The sequence below is a fragment of the Mauremys mutica genome, chromosome 24 (genome assembly GCF_020497125.1).
Source record: "Mauremys mutica isolate MM-2020 ecotype Southern chromosome 24, ASM2049712v1, whole genome shotgun sequence".
Classification (NCBI taxonomy): Eukaryota; Metazoa; Chordata; order Testudines; family Geoemydidae; genus Mauremys; species Mauremys mutica.
Window position 1 is genome coordinate 13,570,368 of NC_059095.1, and position 22,696 is coordinate 13,593,063.

Sequence of the window (22,696 nt, forward strand, 5' to 3'; positions counted from 1 at the left end):
AGCAGCATATTGGTCAACAGTGGGGATCCATTCCTGCAAACTGAAGAAGCAGAGCGTGCAGTACTCAAACTGTTGAAAGATGGCGCCAAATGCGGACAGAAGCACAGGGACTGCTGGGATGGGAAGCAATGCATCACGCGTCACTGGGACAGGACCCAGGATGCCCCGTGACCCACTCCGTCTTTCCACAACTTTTAGCGGCAGAAGAGGAAGAGACACTCTGTGGAATAGCTGCCCAGAGTGCACCACTCCGAATACCACTGCAAGTGCTGCAAGTGTGAACATGCTATTGCACAGGCAGCTGACAGTGTGAACACACAACAGCGGTTTCCCTTTGGTGCTCTCTGAGTGGTGCTGTTACTCCCGGCGCTTTAATTCTGCCAGTGTAGACATACCCTTATTGTTTATTACACCTCTACCCCGATATAATGCTGTCCTCGGGAGCCATAAGATACCAGGAGGTGGAAGGCACGCGTAAACCTGTAGCCTTTGCCAGCCGAGGACTGTCTGACAGTGAAACCCGCTATCCCACCCACAAGCTGGAGTTCTTGGCCTTGAAATGGGCCATCACTGAGAAATTTCGAGACTACTTGTATGGTGCTCAGTTCCAGGTGTGGACAGACAACAACCCACTGACTTATGTGTTAACAAGTGCTAAACTGGATGCTACAGGGCAAAGATGGGTGGCCGCTTTGGCTAGCTATGACTTCAGCATTCAATACCGATCAGGGAGAAGCAATGTAGATGCAGATGCATTGTCCAGGCGTCCACAAGCACCAGGAGTTGCTGTGATACCAACGGATGGAGTGAGAGCTATTTGCAGTGTGAGTCGCCGAGAGCCGGAGGCCAATGAGAGCCTTCATGGATGCGTTGCTGAAGCTTTGGGCCTGCCCCCTGACTGCGTGCCTTCTGCTTCAGTGAACTATATTGCTTTGGACCAATCTCCCTTGCCCGTGCTCAATGCGGCTGACTGGCAGGAAGCCCAGCTGCAAGATATTGACATTCGTGATACACTACTTGCCAAAAGGGAGGGGCGAGGCCCAGCTGCGGTTGTCCCACCTACCCCAGAGGGCAAACTTCTATTGAGAGAATGGACCAAACTAAAACTGATTCAGGGAGTGCTACACCGCGTGACCACAGACCCTCTACAAAAGCAACGGAACCAACTAGTGCTGCCAAAAGAGTACAGAGCCCTGGCCATGAGGGCCCTGCATGATGACATTGGACATTTAGGGATGGAGAGGACCCTGGAACTTACCCGCAGTAGGTTCTATTGGCCCCGGATGGCTGAAGATGTTTGCAGGAAATGTGAGACCTGCGCTCGATGTGTCCAAAGGAAAACTCTGCCCACGAGGGCTGCATATCTGAAGAACATCACCAGCAACAAACCTCTGGAGCTGGTTTGCATTGATTTCTTGTCTTTAGAAGTGGACAAGAGGAATATTGGGAACATTCTAGTAGTGACCGACAATTACACGTGATATGCGCAGGCATATCCCACACGTGATCAGAAGGCCACCACTGTCGCTCGAGTACTATGGGAAAAATATTTCTCAGTTTATGGATTCCCAGCCCGGATACACTCGGATCAGGGACGAGACTTTGAGAGTCACCTTCTGAAGGAGGTGCTGAGGATAGCAGGAATTAAAAAGTCGAGGACAACGCCTTATCACCTGCAGGGTGACCCTCAGCCAGAGAGGTTCAACCGAACCCTGTTAGATATGTTGGGGACTTTGCGGCCAGAGCAGAAGGCAACCTGGAGCCAACATGTTGCATTTCTGGTGCATGCCTATAATGCCACCAAGAATGATGCTACGGGAGTCACCCCATATCTCTTGATGTTTGGGCGAGAACCAAGATTACCCATAGACCTGTGCTTTGGTGTATCAGAGGATGGCGAAAACCCATCAGCAATATGTAGCCCGACTACGAGAAACGCTGCGGGATGCTTATCACTTAGCGGCATCTGCAGCTCAGAAGAACGCAGACCGCAACAAACATCGATATGATGCTAGGGTACGTCTGCAAGAGCTCCAGCCAGGGGACAGAGTCCTGCTGCGAAATTTGGGTATTGCTGGCAAACACAAGATAGCTGACAGATGGAAGGCAATACCTTACTTGGTGATGGAAAAACTAGGAGACCTGCCGGTCTACAAGATCAAACCTGAAGAGGGTCCAGGGCAGACAAAGACTGTGCATAGAAACCTTTTGCTCCCGGTGGGGGAATTGGTGGGCAGCCCTTATGAGATGGGCCACACCAGGGCAACTGGGCAGAACGAAGGTGCTGTACCAAACCCACCTTCCAACGTGGACAGCCGGCCTCCTGCAGCTAACCTACCCCTACTCAGCACATCTGAGAGTGAGTCTGGGGAGGAAGACACAACCATGGTGTATCCTGGGATGAAGACGAGATTGCAGTCTCGATCAGCTGAATCAAAAGAGAGTACCTCCTCTTCCGCCCTAAACCCTATAGCAGAAGTATTTAGGCCCATTCCTGACACTCCTGAGCCACTGGTGGAACCCCCATGTGATGATTTTCACAGATTATTGGACAGTGGCGACATACAGATGGAAGATGTCCCAAGCACCTTCGACCCTCCACTGTTAGACCTAGAAATGCAGGGGCCTATGCCAGTATCCGAGGAGAACTCACAGGAAACCTCCTCATCCGTCACTCAAGAGGATGTCCCCCCTACCACAGCAACAGAGATTCTCAATAGGCGAGACAGGGTAATAAGACCAGTGAAATGGTTAACTTACGATGCACCTGGGGTGATTAGTGAGGAGCCAATACATTTAGCACACAGGTTTGTGAAAGCTAAAGTGGGCTATCTGAGGCCCTTTGGAGGGGACCAGTGAGTTGGTATAGTAGGGAATGTGATTTGTCGGGACGACAAATTCTCAGCTGGGGGGAGGATGTAAGCAGAGTCAGGATGAGCTCTACCCTGACATCTGGTGGTGAATTATGAGGAGTGGGCAAAGGAATTTTAGGAATGCACATTTGCATTGGCAAACCCACTCCACTTAGCATAACACACAGCAGCCTGGGATGGTTATTTTCACACTGTGGAATCCCCAATTTCTTTGTTATTGGGGCAGGAAGAAAAAAATGGGGCTGTTACCTTAATTATGTGAATGAGGAACTATGAGACTGCTTTATGACAGAAATGACTCAACCTACATTAAATAGTACTTGCTAGACAAGGGACATGGGTTCCAAAACCCAGTGAAGAGAGAGAGGTTGGGGACTGGTGTGCGTGTGTGTGTGTGCGCGTGTGTGTGTGTGCGTGTGTGTGTGTGCGCGTGCACGTGCGCGCCTGATGGTATGGGCCCCTTTTGAGGGCCTGGAACACAAATTGCACATCCTCCTCTCTCCACTGTTAAAGAGCAGAGCTAATTTTGAATCCTTTAGGAGTCCATCTAGAGACTGCTGACCTGAATTCATGTTGGGTCAATGGTGCACCAGCACCAGGGCTCCCCTACTACAAGCTGAAACCACTAAGAGCTGAAATCACTAAAAGAGCTAAGCTTACTGAGCTGGGATCACTGAGTGCTGTGTTAACTAGGGGGGGAGCCTGAAGATCTATCGCTAAGCGGCTGGCAGAGCGGAGCAGTTTGCAGCACGTTGGAGCAGCCCATGGACCAGTGTGGAGCAGTTTGCGAGGCCGGCTGCAGCGGCTCATGGATTGGCTGGACGAGCGGCGCAGCTGGTGGAGGGGAGCCAGTCGTGGTGAAGGCTGCAGCAGAACTCCACGGAGAGGCGGAGCAGTTGGCCCTGGCCCACGTAAGGTGTCCCTTAACACCCTGTGTGCCCCCCTCCATTTCCACCCAGGCTGGGGGGGGGGTAAAACTCTGCAGATAAACTTTTGAACTCTGGGGCAGCACTGACCAGAGACACAGACTTTTGGGTTGTTGGACTTTGGGGTGATTGGACTTAAGACCCTGAGGGGGAAAGGACAGTGCCAAATGTACTTGGAGGTGGGTTTTTGCTTATGGTTTGTGTATAGTCCTGTTTGTGGTGTCTCTCCAACGTGATGCCGCATTGTTTCCCTCCTTTATTAAAAGGATTTTGCTACACTCGGACTCTGTGCTTGCGAGAGGGGAAGTATTGCCTCCTAGAAGCGCCCGGGGGGGTGGTATGTAATTGTCCCAGGCCACTGGGTGGGGGCTCGAGCCGGTTTTGCATTGTGTTATTGAAAAGGAACCCCTGGATACTGAACCCGGCCCTTGTTGCTGCCAGCTCAGAGGAGCAGAAGGGTTACATAGGTGAAACCACGTTATATCGAACTTGCTTTGATCCACCGGAGCGCACAGCCCAGAGCGCTGCTTTACTGAGTTATATCCGAATTTGTGTTATATCAGGTCGTGTTATATTGGGGTACAGGTATACTACAATCTATAACCCATGAACCCCGTCTTTTTGTCCTCTGACTGCAGAGGTGTTAACGGGCCACTCTACCTTGAATGGTCCCTTCAATATGTATTAACTGCTTATGCTAAACAATCTGTTCCCCCTGGCATTTTGCTGCCAGTGAGTTCCTTTCCCAGACCAGAAGAGGAGCTCGGTATGGCTCAAAAGCTTCTCTTGCTCTCTCACCACCAGAAGTTGATTCAAAAAAAGATATTCCCTCACCCACCGAGTCTCTCTAATATCCTGGGCTACAGCTACATGGCACAAACTATTTCTCTACGTTTCAGAATTAACTGAGCTCCTTTCATGTCGCTGGCTGGCTGTTCACTCCCGCCAAAGCCTGGCTGCCCGAGACAAGCCACTCAGAGCCCTGGCTCGAGGCCTGCAGCCGGCTGGCTGAAGGGGGAGAGGGGAAGGAAGATGGTGGCCAGGGTGCCCAAGACCCAGTATGACCACTGGGGTCTCTCTCAGGAGAGGGAGGGCAGCTGACTCAGTGCATGCATGTGCGGGAGACGATGAGTTGATGGGGGGTGTTGTGGGGGAAGGGAAGAATTCACTGACTTTGTTGGGGCTCACTCTGAGGGCAGAGCCCACTCCTGCTGCGTTCATCGCAGGGCCCCCTGCCCGGAGGGAGTAAGGAGAAAGCAGATGGCTGGGTCTGAGGGAGGGACTTCTCAGTGGCAGCTGGGGAAGTGCCGATCCCTCTCACTTCATTGACCGTAGACAGCTGGGGGGGATCCACGAAAGGCCATAGGTTTTGCAATACCGAGTGTCGCAGCACCCAACTTTTGGGCACCTAGAAAATCACAGGCACAACACTGGGCTCCACAAAGCCTGAGTTAGGTGCCCTGGTTTCTACATGATGAATGGGAGGGAGGTGGCCCAGAGTCACAGGGTCTGGGCAATGCCCCAGCCTGGACCCAGTCCCTTGGACCCACACATCTCTGCAGGGGCAGCAGGTGGTGACGGCCACCTTAACTTTTAGCCCAGTACTTGCAGCACTCACCTGGGATGTGGGATGTCCAGCTCCCTCCCCCCCACCCGTCGCCAAGAAGGGAACCAGGATCCAGAGGTGGATTACAGATGTGTAGGGCCCTGGGCCAGAGCAAGTGGGGGCCCCCCTCCCCGTGCTCCTGCTGGGGAAATGGGGTCAGGGTGCAGGGGCTTCCCCTGATCCCTGGCAGGAGCAGGTCAGGGCACAGGGGTGCCCATTTTTCCAGAGCCCCCCACTTGGCCGGGGCCCTGTTGGCCAATCCGCCACTGCCAGGATCTGAACAGGGATCTCCCCCATCCCGGATGGGTGCTCAACCACCGGACTAGAGTGCCTCTCTTGCACTCCCCCTATCTTCCCCGCTCCCCCAATAACTAAGTGTTTATCCATAGTGGACTGGCTATGGGGCTAGAGAGACTGGAAATGACTCTGTGGCCTGGTGGTTCGGGCCCCAAGGTGGAAGACCCTGGGAATCCAGTCCCCTTCCTCCAGTCACTCTTTTGTGATTGATCCACAGTGGAACAGCTTCAGGGACCCCACCTCACAACATCCCCAGCTCAGTGGGCAGCACGCTCTTCTCAGAGGTGGGAGGCCCCTTTTCAAATTCCTTCACTCCCCTGGCAGAGAGGGGGATTGAACCTGGGGTTGCCACACCCCAAGCGAGTGTGCTAACCACTGGGCTAAAGTTTATAAGGTGGGTGGGTACCATTGCCACCACCTCCTCCTCCAGCCAGATTTTGAATGGTACCAGATCCAGTAGACCTGCTCAGAGGCCACATACAGATCGGGATCTGCACACAACTTAGGGAGCCGAATGCCTGTCTTCCCCCATTCATGGCTTGTTCTGGGGCTTAGGGCAGGAGACAGGCGTCTGGAAGCCTAGAGAGAGGCAGCAGCATGTAAGCCCCACAGTCTAAAATTTGGGTGTCTACTGTCTAGGGAACTTTTACCGCAGAAAGTGAGGTGCTGAGGGAGTTGAGGTGCCTACAGGGTTAAGCAGCAGCTGAGCAGGAGTTCTGGGGATCGTTATGGTGCAGCACAGAGGGGTTTAGGCACCTAAGTTGCTGCATGGATTGCAGTCAGAGTCAGTTGTCATGTGAACAAGTGCACTCTGGGGAAGTGCCTGGAATTGTACCCACTTACTCCAGGGCTGAATTTGGCCAATTTCTTCTTAAATGTTCTTGGAGACATTGATCTTGTTAAAAGCTCATGTGAACTCATTTACAGTGCGAAGAACTTGGCTGTAAACAATAAAACAGGCCCCGTATTTATAAAACCAGGGCTATTCCGGAAGCTGCTGGAGAGTACCTGATTAAATCCAGTAAGGCGTCTGCAGAGCTCAGCACCACTTTGCCCACGGTATACTCCTCCTTTTGGGCAGCAGCACCTGGATGAATGTTGATCACAAGCACAATCCCAACAGTCACAGCCATGAATGTCGTCCAAAGATAATAGGTGAGTGTGATCAACCCCATCTTCCCGCAGGCCTTGGAGTCCATGGTGGCCAGGCCAGACATCAGGCTGAAAGAGAAAAGAACACGTTCAGCGAATCTCACAGCTGAATGGCACAAGACATGTCTCTGGCAGAGACCGCCCGAGTCACCAGCTCCATGTGGTGCTTGCCCCAACAGAGCCCACGCTGGCCATGAGATCTGCCGGGTGCTTGCCACCTGCCAAGGTCCTGAACTCCAATCTACTTAAGCTCATTGAGCTCAACCATCTGCTCAGTACACAGGGCTGGACAAGGAGCAAGCAAGGTGTTAGCTTCCGTTACGACAGGAACAGAGAACGATGCTGAAAATAGCATCGTGTCAGCCATTATATCAGCCACTGGGAGTCTTCCACCTGGGATTCCATGTCCAACGCTCAGCGGCGAGTGGAACTTCCTAGAACGTCACACTAAGGGGGCACAATAAATCAGGGGTTCTCAAACTGGGGGTCGGGACCCCTCAGGGGGTCATGAGGTTATTACATGGGGGGGTTGCGAGCTGTCAGGCTCCACCCCAAACCCTGCCGTGCCTCCAGCATCTATAATGGTGTTCAATCTATAAAACAGTGTTTTTAATGTATAAGGGGGGGGGGGGTCGCACTCAGAGGCTTGCTGTGTGAAGGGGTCACCAGGACAAAAGTCTGAGCACCCCTGCAATAAATGTTAATGGAAAAAGGTGGGAAATGGAGTCCAAACGCAAAGGCTAGAATCCAAGGACTGTGTTAAAATCATGCCCGGTAAAGAAGAGCCGTGTGGGGCCAGAAAGCAATGGACCAAACTTGGTGTGTCAGAAATTAGGCCTAATCGGTGGACAAACTCCTGAAGGGCTGGGCTATCCTGCCCACCACTCCCTGCGGGGTCCTTAAAAGAAAAGACTTTGGGGGGTGGAATCAGGACAACTGTTGGCTCAGGAGCAGGAGGCCTGGAAGGAGAGAGCTTCCCCATCAAGGCTGCCATCGGAGGTGGCGCAAACCCATGGGAGGCCCAAGCAGGAACATTTTGGGGGCCCCTCTGACCCCTCATGCCACAAACCAAACCATCTCCCCAGACCACATGCACAGACACTTGTTAAAGAGTCCACGTTCAGTAAGATGGCTGGTATCTGTGGGTAACACTCCATCGGGGGCCAGGACTGTATATTTTGCACCGCTGCTGTAAGCCGGTAAACCAAAAGGCAGCTAAAAGCAATAATCTGAGCAGCTGGTGCAAGTCTGCCAGGTCTCAGAGCAGCTGATCAGACCGTGGGCCATGCCCGTGTTTCTCCACCAGTAAGGATGCAAGTAAGGGAGACGCTGCATTTTCTCTCAGAGCTGTTCTTTTCTCTCCCCTCGTGGCTTCAACTTGTCTTATCTTCTAGGAAATGGGATCGGACTTTAACAGCAGCAGCAGCAGCTCCAGCTCATCTCAGCTATTGTTTTTTCTCTCTCACGCGCCTCAAACCAGGAAAGTTATTACCCCTTTTAATCCATCTAAAAGGCTAGAGAGAGAAGGTGGGTGAGGTGCACCTTGTGTCTCTGATATCCTGGGGCTGACACGGCTACAGCTACACTGCACACATCTCAGAGACTGCCAGGCACGGGGTTTTTTCCTTCTAAAAACTCGACAGTTAGGGGAAAGGAAGAAGGGATGGTGCTCAAAGCCTTGCTTAATACTTTACGTTTTTAAGGCTTTAGCTGTTTTTCCTTCTTTTTCTCGATCTTTAATAAAAGGCCAGAGAGATTTTTGGTTGCGTGTTCCCTGGGACTAAGCCAGCTGAGGTCTCTGCACGCAGAACCCCACACTTGGTTTAAAACTTAGCGCTGTACAGTGACAGGGTCAGGTGAGCGTCTTTGACTGTCTGCGTCCATTTATCCCACTGAAATTAATACAACAGGTTTCTTGCACCTTCTTCTGAGGCGGCTGGTACTGCCCATCATCGGGAAGGGAGCCGAGTCAGGAGGGATCCCATTCCCTGGTCATTGGTGACTCGTGGGAGGGACACAAAGGGGACGACACGTGGCCTCCCCACGTGACTCCTCCCCGCCCCGCCCCCAGCTCGGGGCCCCTGCGCTCTTACCTGGGGGGGGGGCTGTTCTCCCGCTGCGGTGGCTCCCCCCCGGCTCTTCCTGGCAGCCAGGCCCTGGAGCCACTCCCGGATGCTGCCCAGTGCAGCGCAGCGGCTGCCTGGGAGAGTGTCTGACTGCGGCTGCCTCCCTCCCAGGCTTGGCATACAGGACAGCGGCTGAGCGAGTCGGAGCTCCCCCCAGCCCCCCCAAGGCACGCTCAGAGTCAGCTCCTGTCCCCAGAGGCTGAGCCTGGGCGGGGGGCAGCCTGCTGCTGCCACAGCCAGGTGCTCTCCCGGGCAGCCACTGCTCTGGCCCTGCCTCTCCCTGCCCAGGCTGGCTGCTGGGGCACTTGGGCCTCCGTGCACCTCCCCCGAGTCGCCCCTGTCAGAGCCAGTCTGGCATGTCCGTGTTCTGAGCTCTTCTTGGGTTTCAGGAAAACTGAATGTTTCTGAATTCTGCAAAAGCCTTTTTTGAGCTCTCCCAATGGGTTTGTTTTTACACGTCCAAACTCCTTGTACACTCAGGGCTGGTCTACACCGAACAGTTACATCTGCCTAGCGACGTTTCACACCCCTGAGAGACACTGTTAAACCAACTAACCCCCAGTGTAGACAGTGGTAGGTTGACAGACGAATTCTTCTAGCTACTGCCTCTCAGGGAGGTGGATGACCTACAATCTCATTGCTGTAGTAAGTGGCTACACTTACTGAAGCAGTACAGTGGTGTAGACAGAGCCTCAGGCCATGTCTACACGACCACTTATGTTGGCAAAACATATGTCGCTCAGGGGCTTCCTGAAACAGTAGCTCAGAGCAGTGCACTGTTTCCTCTCATCTCAATGGGGCTTAATTCTGAAACAGTTCCCCTCCCCTGCCTTCTGATGTGCCAAAAGCCCCAATTGCTCCCCACCTAGCTGCCAAAACCCACTGCTACCCCCTTAAGACCTGTGCAATGCAATTATGTGCTCTCAGTACAAACATCTGTGCCACATTAAAAACCTCAGATCCACATCTCAATGAGTGCCCTACCCACTGGGTGGTGGAGTTAGTTTTTTATGTTCTGATCCAATGGATATTACATTCTTTTTACGACGTGGAACAGCTCCACCAGGAGACATTAAGGAAGCATTACAGAGACTGACTATAACCAGTTGATTGGACCTAGGTTCAAGTCTCAGCTCTGAATCAGGAAATTTTCTCTGGTTTTTGTCATGAACAATTTCAAAAGGTCTTGTTGTGTTCATTCTGCATCAAAACCTCACATTTTTGGTGAAATGTAATTCTTGTTTTCCAGCCAGCCCTGTTCATTTCCAGACATTCTAACATTTGGGTATTTTAAAAAGATGATGGATTTTTGTAAAATAAGCATACGCTTGGTTTTTGGTACTAGCCGAGCTCCATTCAAACACACTTTCAAACTTTCCTCATCTTTAACTGAATTTTGGCTTCCAAAAGTAGCTTAAATGTATCCCCTGGTGCATATATGCTATTACTTTAAAAAAAATTGTGAAGAGAACAGTATGATTGCTAAGTCCAAGCACTCAGAAGTTAGGAAATACCAGAATTATGGTTTCCTGTGTAGCCTTAATTCTGTCCCCTTGTGTCTATGTTTTATGAGGAGTTTTTAATTACATGATCACATACTACAGGGGTAGGCAACCTATGGCATGTGTGCCGAAGGCAGCACACGAGCTGATTTTCAGTGGCACTCACACTGCACAGGTCCTGACCACCAGTACAGGGGGTTCTGCATTTTAATTTAATTTTAAATGAAACTTCTTAAACATTTTAAAAACCTTATTTACTTTACATACAATAGTTCAGTTATATATTATAGACTTATAGAAAGAGACCTTCTAAAAGCGTTAAAATGTATCACTGGCACGCGGAACCTTAAATTAGAGAGAATAAATGAAAACTCGGCCCAGCACTTCTGAAAGGTTGCCGACCCCTGACATACTATTTCCCCTACTATTTTAGCAGCAAGCCTGGAGCAAACTCTACTAAGGAAACCACAGATGGGAAACAGCGATTTTGGTAGTTTATAACCTGACCAAATCTGGGTAGATTTTTCATGGGAAGAGCAAAAGGCCCCAAGGCCGACTCTCTGTCTAATTTCAAGCTCCTGATATAAACATGGAGACATCAGTTCTCTTAAAAAAATAGTCAGAACAAAATATTTATAATGGAAAATGATACGGAACCTAAATACAGGAGTCACTGCCGTTCCAACAATGATCATTCAGGACTCCATCCCAGAGGCTGCTGAGGACCGAAGGTAGAGTTGTGTAAACTAAGTGCTAGCACCGAATTTGTTTGCTGTGTACCTGTGCAGAGAGCATTCCTCCCAAGCGCAGAAACGTGTGAATGATGCTCAGCAGTATAAATGAATCTCTACCCGTCCACTGTGAGGGAGGTAGAGGTGGAGACCAGGCTTGGTCAGGGCCCAGTACAATCAAAGGGGGTGCATTACATCAGTGTTGACCTTTGACCACTGACCTGATCTTTAAAGGGGGCTATTTGGAATTAAAGCAGAGTTTAAATGCCACAATGCTTAATATGAGCATTTAAAGCTGTAACAAAAGTAGGTGGCCACTTTAATATACATTAATGTTTTGGACAGGCTTTGCGATAAGTTTGGTTAAGTCTTAGCAAAGTCTAGCGGTTAAGCAATGAGAGTTAGCGTGAGAAGCTCACTAAGGTTATAGGGATTTCTGCAACATGGATCTCGTGATAAACAAGCAAATCACAAAGAACAGTTTATGTTTGCAAACAAATTTCTCAGGGATTCTTAGGCAAATGTACCCGAGAGGGTCCACATTCATGTGTTGGAAACTTATTGACACAAATAGCTTGGGGCAATGATCGGAAACCCAGTTATGGTTTGACAGAGTCATACGTGGACAGGAGGCTGGAAACAAATTTCAATATGGTCCCCGGACGTGCGGGTAGGGCGACCAGACAGCAACTGTGAAAAAACGGGACAGGGGGTGGGGGGTAATAGGAGCCTATATAAGAAAAAGACCCAAAAATCAGGCCTGTCCCTATAAAAACAGGACATCTGGTCACCCTGTGTGTGAGTGTACGGAAAAAAGGGGCTAAAATAAGATATACGCCCACCCTTTCATTGGGCTCATTGGAATAATAAGCAGGCGGAAGGCCAAATGTCATTTCCACTTGTGAAGATCAGCACTTACTTTTTCTCCTGCCTTTGCTGCTACCAGTCACTATGAGGTTGTAAGTACGTCAGCTCTGGGAATTGTCCTGGCCTATACAAGCCATAAGATTGAAAGCACACGCTATTGTGAGGGGTCGGCGGGGGGGGGAGTAGTGGGTCGTTTTGTGATACTTGTCTGGCTCTCTCTTACTTTTCTATTATTTCAATTATACTTGTTTGCAGGGCTGCCCAGAGGATTCAGCGGGCCTGGGGCAAAGCAATTTCGGGGGTCCCATCCATAAAAAAAAGTTGCAATGCTATAGAATGGGGGCGCCTGCGGGACCCGAGTCCTGGGGCAAATTGCCCCACTTGCTCCCCCCTCTGGGCGGCCCTGCTCATCTGAATGAAATAAAACTCAAAGGCTCAATGTGTGCTCTACCGATCTCGTTTCCTATAATAAACGTACATAGCTGCCTGAGTAAAGGAACACTTATTAGTGACTGGTACCATTTACACTCTAAATGAATCAAAGGCTACGCAGAGACAGAGAGCAACCCCTTCGAAAGCAGAAGCAGTATTGCTGACTCGCATGATATTTGCTGCCTTTCTTACAGCTCCAGTGGCTGGAATCATGTCATTACCTGATCATCTCAGTTTTCGTTATAAAAGAAAAGTAAAATTCTAGCCCTTGTGTAGAGAAAAGCTAAAAAATGTGAATTTATGAAATCCAGAACCGGAAGACAAATAAAATTAATTAGTTAGTAACTTGGATGTTTGGAGTTGAAGACGTTTTGAATTTTTTTCTCAGAGTCTGGGAAGTTTCACCCTAAAGAGTGAAAATTTCAGAAAGATAGGAGCTACCGGAAATAGGGGGTAAGAAGGGAAACTCGCTTTAAGTATGGGATTCACTGTTCCACCTTAGATAAATATCCACCTTGTACGGTCACTGTGGATGGCTGTGTGCATATATGTCAAAAGCAGCACATGGAAATCATGTAGACGAACAGTACTAACTGGAACCAAAGATTAGAGAGAATCCTCCAAGGCTGTAGTATCTCTTACATACACAGGGCTTTTCAATTCAAGTAAAAAGCGAAATCTTGCAATGATTCCATTTCTATCTGTCATGCGTCATTAATGTTTGCAGTGGTGGTGTAGCTGTGTTGGTCCCAGGATATTAGAGAGATCAGGTGGGTGAGGTAATATCTTTTATTGGACCAACAGCTGTTGGTGAGAGAGAGAAGCTTTAGAATTTATGCAGAGCTGTTCTTCAGGTCTGGGAAGCCTGCTCAGAGTGTCCCAGCTAAATACAAGATGGAACAGAATGTTTAGCATAAGCAGTTAGCAAATATTTCAAGGGACCATTCAAGGTGAAATGGCCCAATAACACCTCTCCAGTGACCTGGGGTGAAGGAAAGGTGGGGAAGGCTACTTGGAGGAGGGTGGGGATTGTTAGTGGGTTACAGATTGTTGTAATAAGCCATAAATCCAATGTATCTATTCAGTCCATGATTTTTAGGGTCTAACCAAGTTATGAATTTAAGCTTCCTGGCTCGTCTTTTGAAGGTGCTGGGCAGGTTTCCTTTCAGGATGAGGACTGAGTGTGGTAGAGTAGATCACGCACATGTGGAGTGATTGCTTTGTGAAAAGTGTTCACCCACAGCTGATATGGTCTTTTATCATCTTCCTGTGTGAGTTCATTTGAAAGCATAATGGTTATCTGGTTTCACCCACACTGCTGTTATTGGGGCATTCAGTGCACTGGATGAGGTGCACCACGTGTGGTGACAGGCCCATGGATCTGGAAAGGTGTGTTGGGGTGGGGGTGTTCAGCATCATAGCAGTGGAGATATGGCTGCAGGTTTTGCATCTGTTGTTCCAGCAGGGTCAGGTGCTGCTTTGAGTTCATGTGTCCTGCTCTGTGGGGAGCTTGTCAGGGAGACCCATCACATCTGCCACAGCACTCTTACTGAAGGAATTACTTAGAAACCATCTTGAAAGGACTCTCCACACAAAGGGCCAGCTTCCTTCAGGACACACTAATTTCCTCCACGAACTCTGAAACATTAACCACCTTCCTCTCAACACTATCCTTGCCACCAGGGATGTCACTTCCCCATACACCAACACTCTTCACAATGACAGCATAGCTGCTTGCCTCAAATATCTACAAGACAATGGACAACATGCAGCTATCCACCCCAAACGCATCGCCAAACTCATCCATTTCATCCTCACCCATTACAATTTTACATTCAACAACAAACACTTTGTCCAAACCATGGGAACAGCCACGGGTACCAAGATGACTCCCCCGTATGCTAGCTTCTTCATGGGCCACATAGAGGAAGAATTTCTAGACAAATGGTATACCTGAGATAAGTCAGTGACATCCTCTGGACAGACAACTTAAACTCCTTCATAGATTTCCACCACAACTTCAACAACCAACACCCTTCCATTAAACTCTCTCTAGAACACTCCCACACTAGCATCAACTTCCTAGATACCACAATGAGCTTCAACAATGGAACCTATAGGCAACAATATACAAGAAACCCACAGATCACCCCACCTATCTTCACATGTCCAGTAACCACCCCAAACACACCAAGAAATCTGTTCTCTACAGCCAGGCCCTCAGATACCGCAGAATTTGCTTCAAGGAGAAAGTCTGAGATATACACCTTAACACACTTAAAACCGTCTTCACCAATCAAGGACACTCTGTACGGGGAGATTTCGGCAAACCAGTAAAGTGCCTGATATCACTATTGTTTATTGCTAAAAACAGCCAAGTGATTAGGCCATAAAGTGGCCATGCAGCAGCCTTAGCTTAACCAAGGCAGGAGGGGAGGGGGGTTTGGGTGCCACAGAAAGGGCAGCTTGACCCTGTGTCCTTCCTGATAAGAATTGTGTTGAAGTTGCTGATACATGCATTTTAGAAGAGCAGGATGTGCCCTCAGGAATGTTTGTTAGGGCCTCAAGGCTGCAAACTGGGGAAAAACCAGACCTGGTTAATCAATGATCAGAAGGAAACCTCTTGCTTGACCATTGAAACTGCTTGCTTACGTTTTCTTTAAGTGACATATTGTTTTACTAATGCATAAATAAGGGGGAAAAGTTTGAGGTAGGGGGACTCTTCAGGACTGGACTCTCCCTCTGGATACATCTTGTGTTCCCCACTAGCAGAGGGGCTGCTGCTGTGCCACTTGAGAGCCACACTCAGCTTTGATAATTATCAAGGGTTGGGGGTGTTTTACTAACCTGTTGCGGACGTGTGTAAGTGCTTGAGTCTAGTAAAGTTTAGCTTTAAGTGAAAGCACTCTTGTGTTGTCCTGTTTGTGCCAGCCATTGATCGGTCGGACAGCTGTGTCTCCCCAGATTCATTTCCTGACACCACCTCGCACAGAATAAAAGTTACAAAGAGCTTTGGGTTGAAAGAATGACTCCAGTAGCAAAGTAGTTCACACCATGGAATGGGACACCCAAATACCCTGAAAGAACATGCTTCAATATGGACATGAACCCCCCCTGTCCACACACTCCAAGTTGTCACCTACCACTCCACACTAGAACCCATATGGGATATCATTAAACAGTTACAACCCATACTTGTCGGGGACCATGTCCTGAAAGAAATCTTTCCTGATCCCCTACGTCTGGCCTTCAGACAACCCCTCAACCACTCCAAACTAATCATCAGAAGCAAACTCCTCACAGATATTGGTCACACACCAATTCAAAGCAGCACCAAACCCTGTCAGAACAACAGATGTAAAACCTGCAAACATCTCTCCAATGATCAACACCGCTCACAACACATCCTTCAAGATCCATGGGTCCCACTCATGCCTATTGCAACCTGTGGTGTACCTCATCCAGTGCACTAACTGCCCCGCTAACAGCTACGTGGGTGAAACCAGATAATCACTTCGCTCTCATGGGAACTCACACAGGAAAATGATAAAAGACAAACACACCCTATCCCCTGTGGGCGAATGCTGTTCACAAAGCGATCGCTCTATGTCTGACCTATCAGTCCTCATCCTCAACACAACACTTTCAAAAGGTGAGCCTGGGAGCTTAAATTCATTACTCTGCTAGACACCAAAAATCACAGACTGAGCAGACACACTGAATTTATGGCTTATTACAACAATCTGTAACCCGCTAACAATCCCTCCCTCCCACTTCCTTTCCCCCTATGATTGGAGGGGTGTTAACAGGCCACTTCACCTTGAAATATGTGTTAACTACTTATGCTAAACAATCTGTTCCACCTTGTATTTAGCTGTGACACTCTGAGTATGTTTCCTAGACCTGAAGAAGAGCTCTGTGTAAGTTTGAAAGTTTGTTTCTCTCACCAACAGAAGTTGGTCCAATAAAAGATATTACCTCACCCCGCTTGTCTCTCCTGCTTCATTAACACAGCTTATTGCAAATATCTTACTATGTTAAACAATTAACTATCTTCTCTTGGAAACACACACATTTTCATGTCAGCCTGTGGAATGAGCCAGTGACTAATTTATTTTCTGTAAAGTTCTGATAAAAAGGCAGGATCTAGGGAGAGAGCCCTGAGCAGTGTTCAGCTGAGGAACAGATAGGGATGAAAGGTTAAGCCTGAGGAAGGCAGAAGTTGGGTTTATGTTGGTACTTTTCATTTAGGAGTTTGTTGGGGGATTCCAGTGGCGAGCCCTGTGTGTCCTGGCTCTGAGTGAAGGGTGAACATAGAGAGGTTGTGGGGAGCAGGGCTGGTTATAGGTAGGACGAGGCCCAGAGAAGTAGCAAGGACAGGTGAGAATAGACAGATCTTGTCTGCTCACTATAGGGCTGTGGGCTGTAACCCAGTGGAGCGGAATGGCCCCAATTCCCCTACAAGCCACCGGCAAGGTGGTGTGTGACTGGAGAAGGGGATAAGGACAACAGGGGGCCTTGAGAGAAGGGCGCAGGGACCATGGGGCCCAGAGTTAGGGCTGAAGACCTTTTTGTAAGGATATTTGGACTTTTATTTGTTGGACTTTGGTGGGACTAAATCATGGCCTGGCTGGAGGGCTGAGTTACAGGAAGGTAGCAGGGCTGGAGCAACTATCAGCAGGGGGATGCTGGCAAGAAGAGAGCCTGCTACACTACACCACACCCAGCCATGAGGAAGTGCTCGCACTTGAATGGTGAGTCCACTCTTCTACACCATCCAAAACAGTGGAAACGTTATTTTACAGTGGCAGGATAACCGGAGAATATGTACCGGGGGAAACGCAAATGTGTCAGTTACCTACTTAGCCACAAGCTGTGATGAAGTGTGGGGGGTTTTCTTGGTTTTTCCGTGTGTTCCAATGGTTTGCATGCACAGGGGGGTGGGACTCAGTGTCCCTGGGTGTTACTGGTTTAACGAGGGGAGGGGAGAGGGAGTTTGTTGTTACAGAGTACTGGAGAGGGAACTTGGGACCCCAGCTGATGGCCTGGAGGATGGAGACCCCAGAGACTGGTGACCAGAGACCCAGCTCAGGAGTCACAGCCAGTTGTGGCCAGTGGGAGGACAATGGGCTGCGGAAAGAGGACCCCGGTGACCTGACCAGCCGGTTCCAGCCAGAGGGGCCAGAGGGGGGCTGAGAGGAGAGGAGACCCAGGCCTGCCTGTTTATGACCCTGTTTACCTGGAGAGAAGACAATGGACAGAGGGGGCTTGGGATATCGGAGGCTCAGCTGGGAAGCAGGGGGGCTCTGGGCTGGAGATGGGGAGCCCACCTGGCTGCAGGGAGACTGGGATATGTTGGGCTGAGGGAGGCCAGGCTGGAAGACCCTGAGAGTTTCCTGTGCTGTGTTCAGCTCTCAATAAACCTCCTGTGTTACGCTGGCTGAGAGTCACTCCAGTCTAGAGAACAGGGGGCATCAACCCCTTTGGGGGGTGGAGGCCCCGGGTGTCCAGAGCGAGTGGACTCCCTGAGGGGGCCCACGGCAGAGACAGATGTGCTAAGGCTCAGAGAGGTGCGGCTCCAGGAGGAGGAGGGGCCTGACCCCGAGAGACAGTGGCCCCCCGAGAAGGGCTGTCGCACTGAAAGAGGCACCCCCCATGGACCGCACGGGGCCACGAGTGGGCACGATCTGTGAGTCCGTGACACAAGCGTATGCAAGAAATCTTACAGACATATACTATTAAACTAGAAAGTCCTACATTTTTAAGGCCAGAAGGGACCATTATGACAAACAAGTTGGACCTCTTGCATAATACAGGCCACAGAAATTCATCCAGTGACTCCTGGTTGTGACTTGTTGTTGAGCTAGAGCATCTCTTCTAGAAAGAGACATCTAGTCTTGATGTAAAGGCTTCATGTGACGGAGAAATCACCACAACTTGAGGTCAGTTAACTACTTTCACTATTAGAAAGGTGTGCCTTATTTCTAGGTCAAATTTATCTAGCTTTAGTTACGAGCTACTGTATCTCTGTATGGTTTTGTTTACAAGACTAAGAAGCCCTGTGGTATCAAATTGTTCCTTAGTGTCAGGGAATAAACTCTGTTCTGTTGCAGGAAAAGGAGAAAGAAAGAAACTTGCATCTTCTGGATTCCTAGTTTTCTGGTATCAACTTTAAAGTCTCACCAGCACCAAGCTGTTGAAACTGTTTTTACATTTCTGCATTTCCTTTTGACATGTTGATGATTCATTAAGTGACAATTAATTTGGGGATGTTACTACTTGTTTCCCCATCTTCTTAGGACTTACCACTATGAAAAAAAACAATAGGAGCAGTGAGTATTGGAAAGGCGGCAGAGAAGTTGTGGCGGGGCGACGACTCCCCGGCGCGGCACCTCCTGCTGGTGGTCCTGGGAATTAGCTCTTCCAGCCCGGAGCGCCCTCTGCAGGCTGGTGTCTTGCCTGCCGCTGGCCCCCATGTCTCTCCTGGACCCAGTGCCCCTTTACATCAGGGTTCTGTCCCCACAGTAACCCACAATCTGGGTCTCCCCATCCAGGGGAGACCCCAACCCCCTATCCCCACCTTGCCTCAGGGCTACTGCCAGTCACCATCTAGCCCCCACTCCCTGAGGCAGACACAGTCTGTAAACCCCTCATCATCGGCAAGGGGGGTTGGACCAGCCGCCTCTGCCTATTCCTGGGCTGCCCCTCTGCAGCCCTAGTACCTTTGGGCCCTTAACTCGGCCTGCAGCCTGGGGCTTTGCTCGGCTGGAGCTCCCCAGCAGGGCCGGCTTTAGGAAGTGCAGGACCCGATTTGATTCGTTTTGACGGGGCCCCAGCAGGGATGACTCACCCAGCGGCGCTCCAGGTCTTCCGCAGCACTGAAGGACCCGCTGCCGAAGTGCCGCCGAAGACCCGGAGCGAGTGAAGGACCCGCCGCCGAAGTGCCACCGAAGACCCGGAGCGAGTGAAGGACCCGCCGCCGAAGTGCCACCGAAGACCCGGAGCGAGTGAAGGACCCGCCGCCGAAGTGCCGCCGAAGACCCGGAGCGAGTGACGGACCCGCCGCCGAAGTGCTGCCGAAGACCTGGAGCGAGTGACGGACCCGCCGCTGAAGTGCTGCTGAAGACCCGGAGCGAGTGACGGACCCGCCGCCGAAGTGCCGCCGAAGACCCGGAGCGCCGCCAGGTGAGTAAAAATTAAAAAGGCGCCTAAGTTAGGCACTCTTCTTTAGGGCGTGATGCCTGATTCGGGGGAATTGGGGGAATCAGCCTAAAGCCGGCCCTGCTCCCCAGCTCCCTCTGCCCTTCGCCAGCACTGCTCCACTCTAGGTACCCTTCTCTGCTTCCCAGGCAGCCAGCTCCTTCTCTCTCAGGGAAGCTTGAGAGAATGTTTGGTTTTTTTTAAGCCTCTGGCCCTCAGCCCTCTTATAGGGCCAGCTGTGGCCTGATTGGGGCATGGCCCCACCTGTGTCTGCTTCCCCCAATCAGCCTGGCTTTTCTCCTGCTGCAGCGCTCTCCGGGGCTGCTTTCTCCCCTTCAGGCAGGAGCAGGGTGACCACCCTGCTACAGAAGTACTTTCACTAAGTAAACCGCCTGTTGGAGTTTGTTACAGCATACTTAAAAATGGGCGCAAGTGTGCTTCTGATAAGTCATGCCTGAATTAATATAAATGCATATGTTACAATGTCAATGCACGCAAATGTGCAATCTACTGATCCTTGGTTAGAGGATGGTTTCAGGATCTGAGTGTCTCCCTCCATCCAGCTTTGTAAAGAAGATGGCTTGGCTCCTGTAAATACATTTCCTCAGCACAATTTAATAAACATGACTTTTTATTCTTAAAGTAAGAGAGTTGTTCTTACCTAGAAGTAATGAGGGGTAGAATCAGCATTTTTAACATCCTCATAAGGAGCTCTCCAGGAAAAGAAAAGTATTGCTTCTCCTGTGTAAAGAACAAAGATTGATCGGGCAGGAGAATCATCTGGCAAGATGTAATTAATGGAAATATACAATTGTTCAACGATACAAAAATTACAGATTCTCATTCTTGCAACAGATCCATAATTCCAACTTTGTATCTTTTATTAAATCTGTTCTCTCCCCCTCACTGTCCGGGGATGATTGCTGAACCTTCTGGTCTTGTCTGGTTTTATGCTGTATAGAGGGAATGTACTGGGACAGGCAATATGGACAACAAATAGAGCGTAACCAAACGAAAGCAAAGCTAGAAAAGGATGTTAGACTAGTGCACTTGAAGGAGTCATTGGGAGCACACTGGTCCTGTAGCAATAATCAGAATCACTTTCTCAACCATCAGCTATTAGTAATATCAATTCCTGGACATTGTTAGTTATCGCTGTAAGTTGGGTCTGAATGAATTTTTCCCTGATAGCTAGCTGGGAGGGGGAGAGACTTCAAGAGCAAACTGTATTTACATGAACACACCTACTCTGCTGACATATCCAGCAGATAGAGGGGTGTATTGATTGAAGTAATCAACTTTGGCTGGTAGTGGGTTACAAATCACTTTAGTACTGAATGCGGGGGGAGTGAAATGCTGTTACTAATGTTGTTGTTATTGTATGAATAAAGCGGAGCAGAACTATGCTGAACCTTTGCCAAATGAGGCTGAAAGGACCTCGTTAAGACAGGGGCTCGAGTGCCAGATCCCTGGGAAGGTAAGAAGGGTGGGGACAGATGTCCTAGCCAGAAGGATTGTACACCCTCCCCAAAAGGTTCCCCTGCTCTGGTTTAACCTGTTCCTCCCCAGTGTTCAAAGAAAGAGCTAAACAGGCTTCATTAGGAGCCTTTTTTGTTGTTTCAAATACTCCACCACTGAGAGCTGAAATCACTTGAGATGAGGCAGCGTCTCTCCCCGGCCTGCAAAGAACTGAAAATCAGTAAGAGACTGATCTGCAAAGGTCACAGCAGAGAGGCGGGTGGCAGCAGAAGGTGACTGACAGTCAGCTGGCGAATGAGGGGCTGGAGAGGCGGTGAGCAGAAGAGTAGCCAGCGAGGTTGCTGCTGCCTGGTTACTGCTGGCTCCACCTGGCAGAAAGGTTACATACTATCAAGAAGTTGGGCCTTATCTGCATATGTAAAACAGGCAATTGCAAGTGACATCCAGTGCACAAGTGCAATTGTGTGCAACCTTTTCACTAGTTGCCCAATGCACAAAATAAATTGTAGCTCCACATGAGGGAGCAAAAGTACACTGGTAAGCACGTTGGTCTGGTCATCTATGTATTCAAAACTTTGAGATGCAACATAGGCATCAGCCAGCGTTCTGGGTACCAGCCCCACGCAGTAAAACCCATAATATGAACATGGCTAAAGGACTGCCCTCCCCCAACATCCGTAATGCAGGAGAAACTAGGGGCTTTGCCGCAGGCCCGGAAGAGTAACAAAACTGGGATCTGCGGGACAAAGGCAGGGAGCAAATTCCAAACCCAAGAGCCCTGCCTGGATGACATCCTGCCAGCTGCTACCTCTTCTGTATACCGAGGGTGTTCCTGTGCCTCTGGTGACCTCAGCTGTAGCAGTGTGTCCTGGGGAGAGAGGCAGTTTCTCAGGTAACCAGGTTCCATTTAGGGTTTTATAGGTTAAAATCAACACCTTTAATTCCACTCTGAAGCTGATTGGACACCAGTGAATATTGCAGAGCACTGGTCTTATGTGTTCCCAGCATGCAATTCCACTTACCTGGGCTGCAGCATTTTTCACTAGCTTCAGTTTCTGAATGGTTCCAAGGTATAGTACCATGTACAGCAATTTACAGCAATCGAATTTTGAGATGACTGTGATTAATGTGCCTAAGCCTTGTCAAGTAGTGCCAGGCTAAGTACTGATAGGCCTCAAACTTCCAGAAGTTGTAAGAAGCAAGTACAGTAGAATCCTGCAAGCATAAGCATAATCTATCCAGGAAGCTTTATAGACTAAGAAGGAAACTCTGTAAAGGTTGATACAGGCTTGTGGTTACTATGCTCTGCAACCAGACACCTCTTTCAGCTGAATTGAGCATTTCTGAGTCTAGCAAATTGACCACTATTAGCCACATAGAGAAGAGATGAACTGTGCACCAGTGCTCAGCTCATTAGTTCAAAACAACTGCAAATGCCACCCTGGAATACTTGGCCACCTTGATTGGTTGACTTGTTTTGAAGCACGGCCAGCAAATACCGTATA

The 22,696-nt window shown here is 49.6% G+C and overlaps 1 protein-coding gene across 1 annotated transcript in view; it reads right to left on the bottom strand.

Annotated features, from left to right (window-relative positions):
* LOC123355926 (excitatory amino acid transporter 5-like) overlaps positions 1 to 22,696 on the bottom strand; it is an 89,041-nt gene that overhangs the window by 37,440 nt on the left and 28,905 nt on the right. The window contains exons 2-3 of the mRNA XM_044998793.1: positions 20,374 to 20,453; positions 6,711 to 6,923 (exon numbers count right to left, since the gene is read on the bottom strand). Coding sequence (XP_044854728.1) covers positions 6,711 to 6,923; positions 20,374 to 20,453 — 293 coding nt within the window. The remainder of the gene's footprint in view (positions 1 to 6,710; positions 6,924 to 20,373; positions 20,454 to 22,696) is intronic.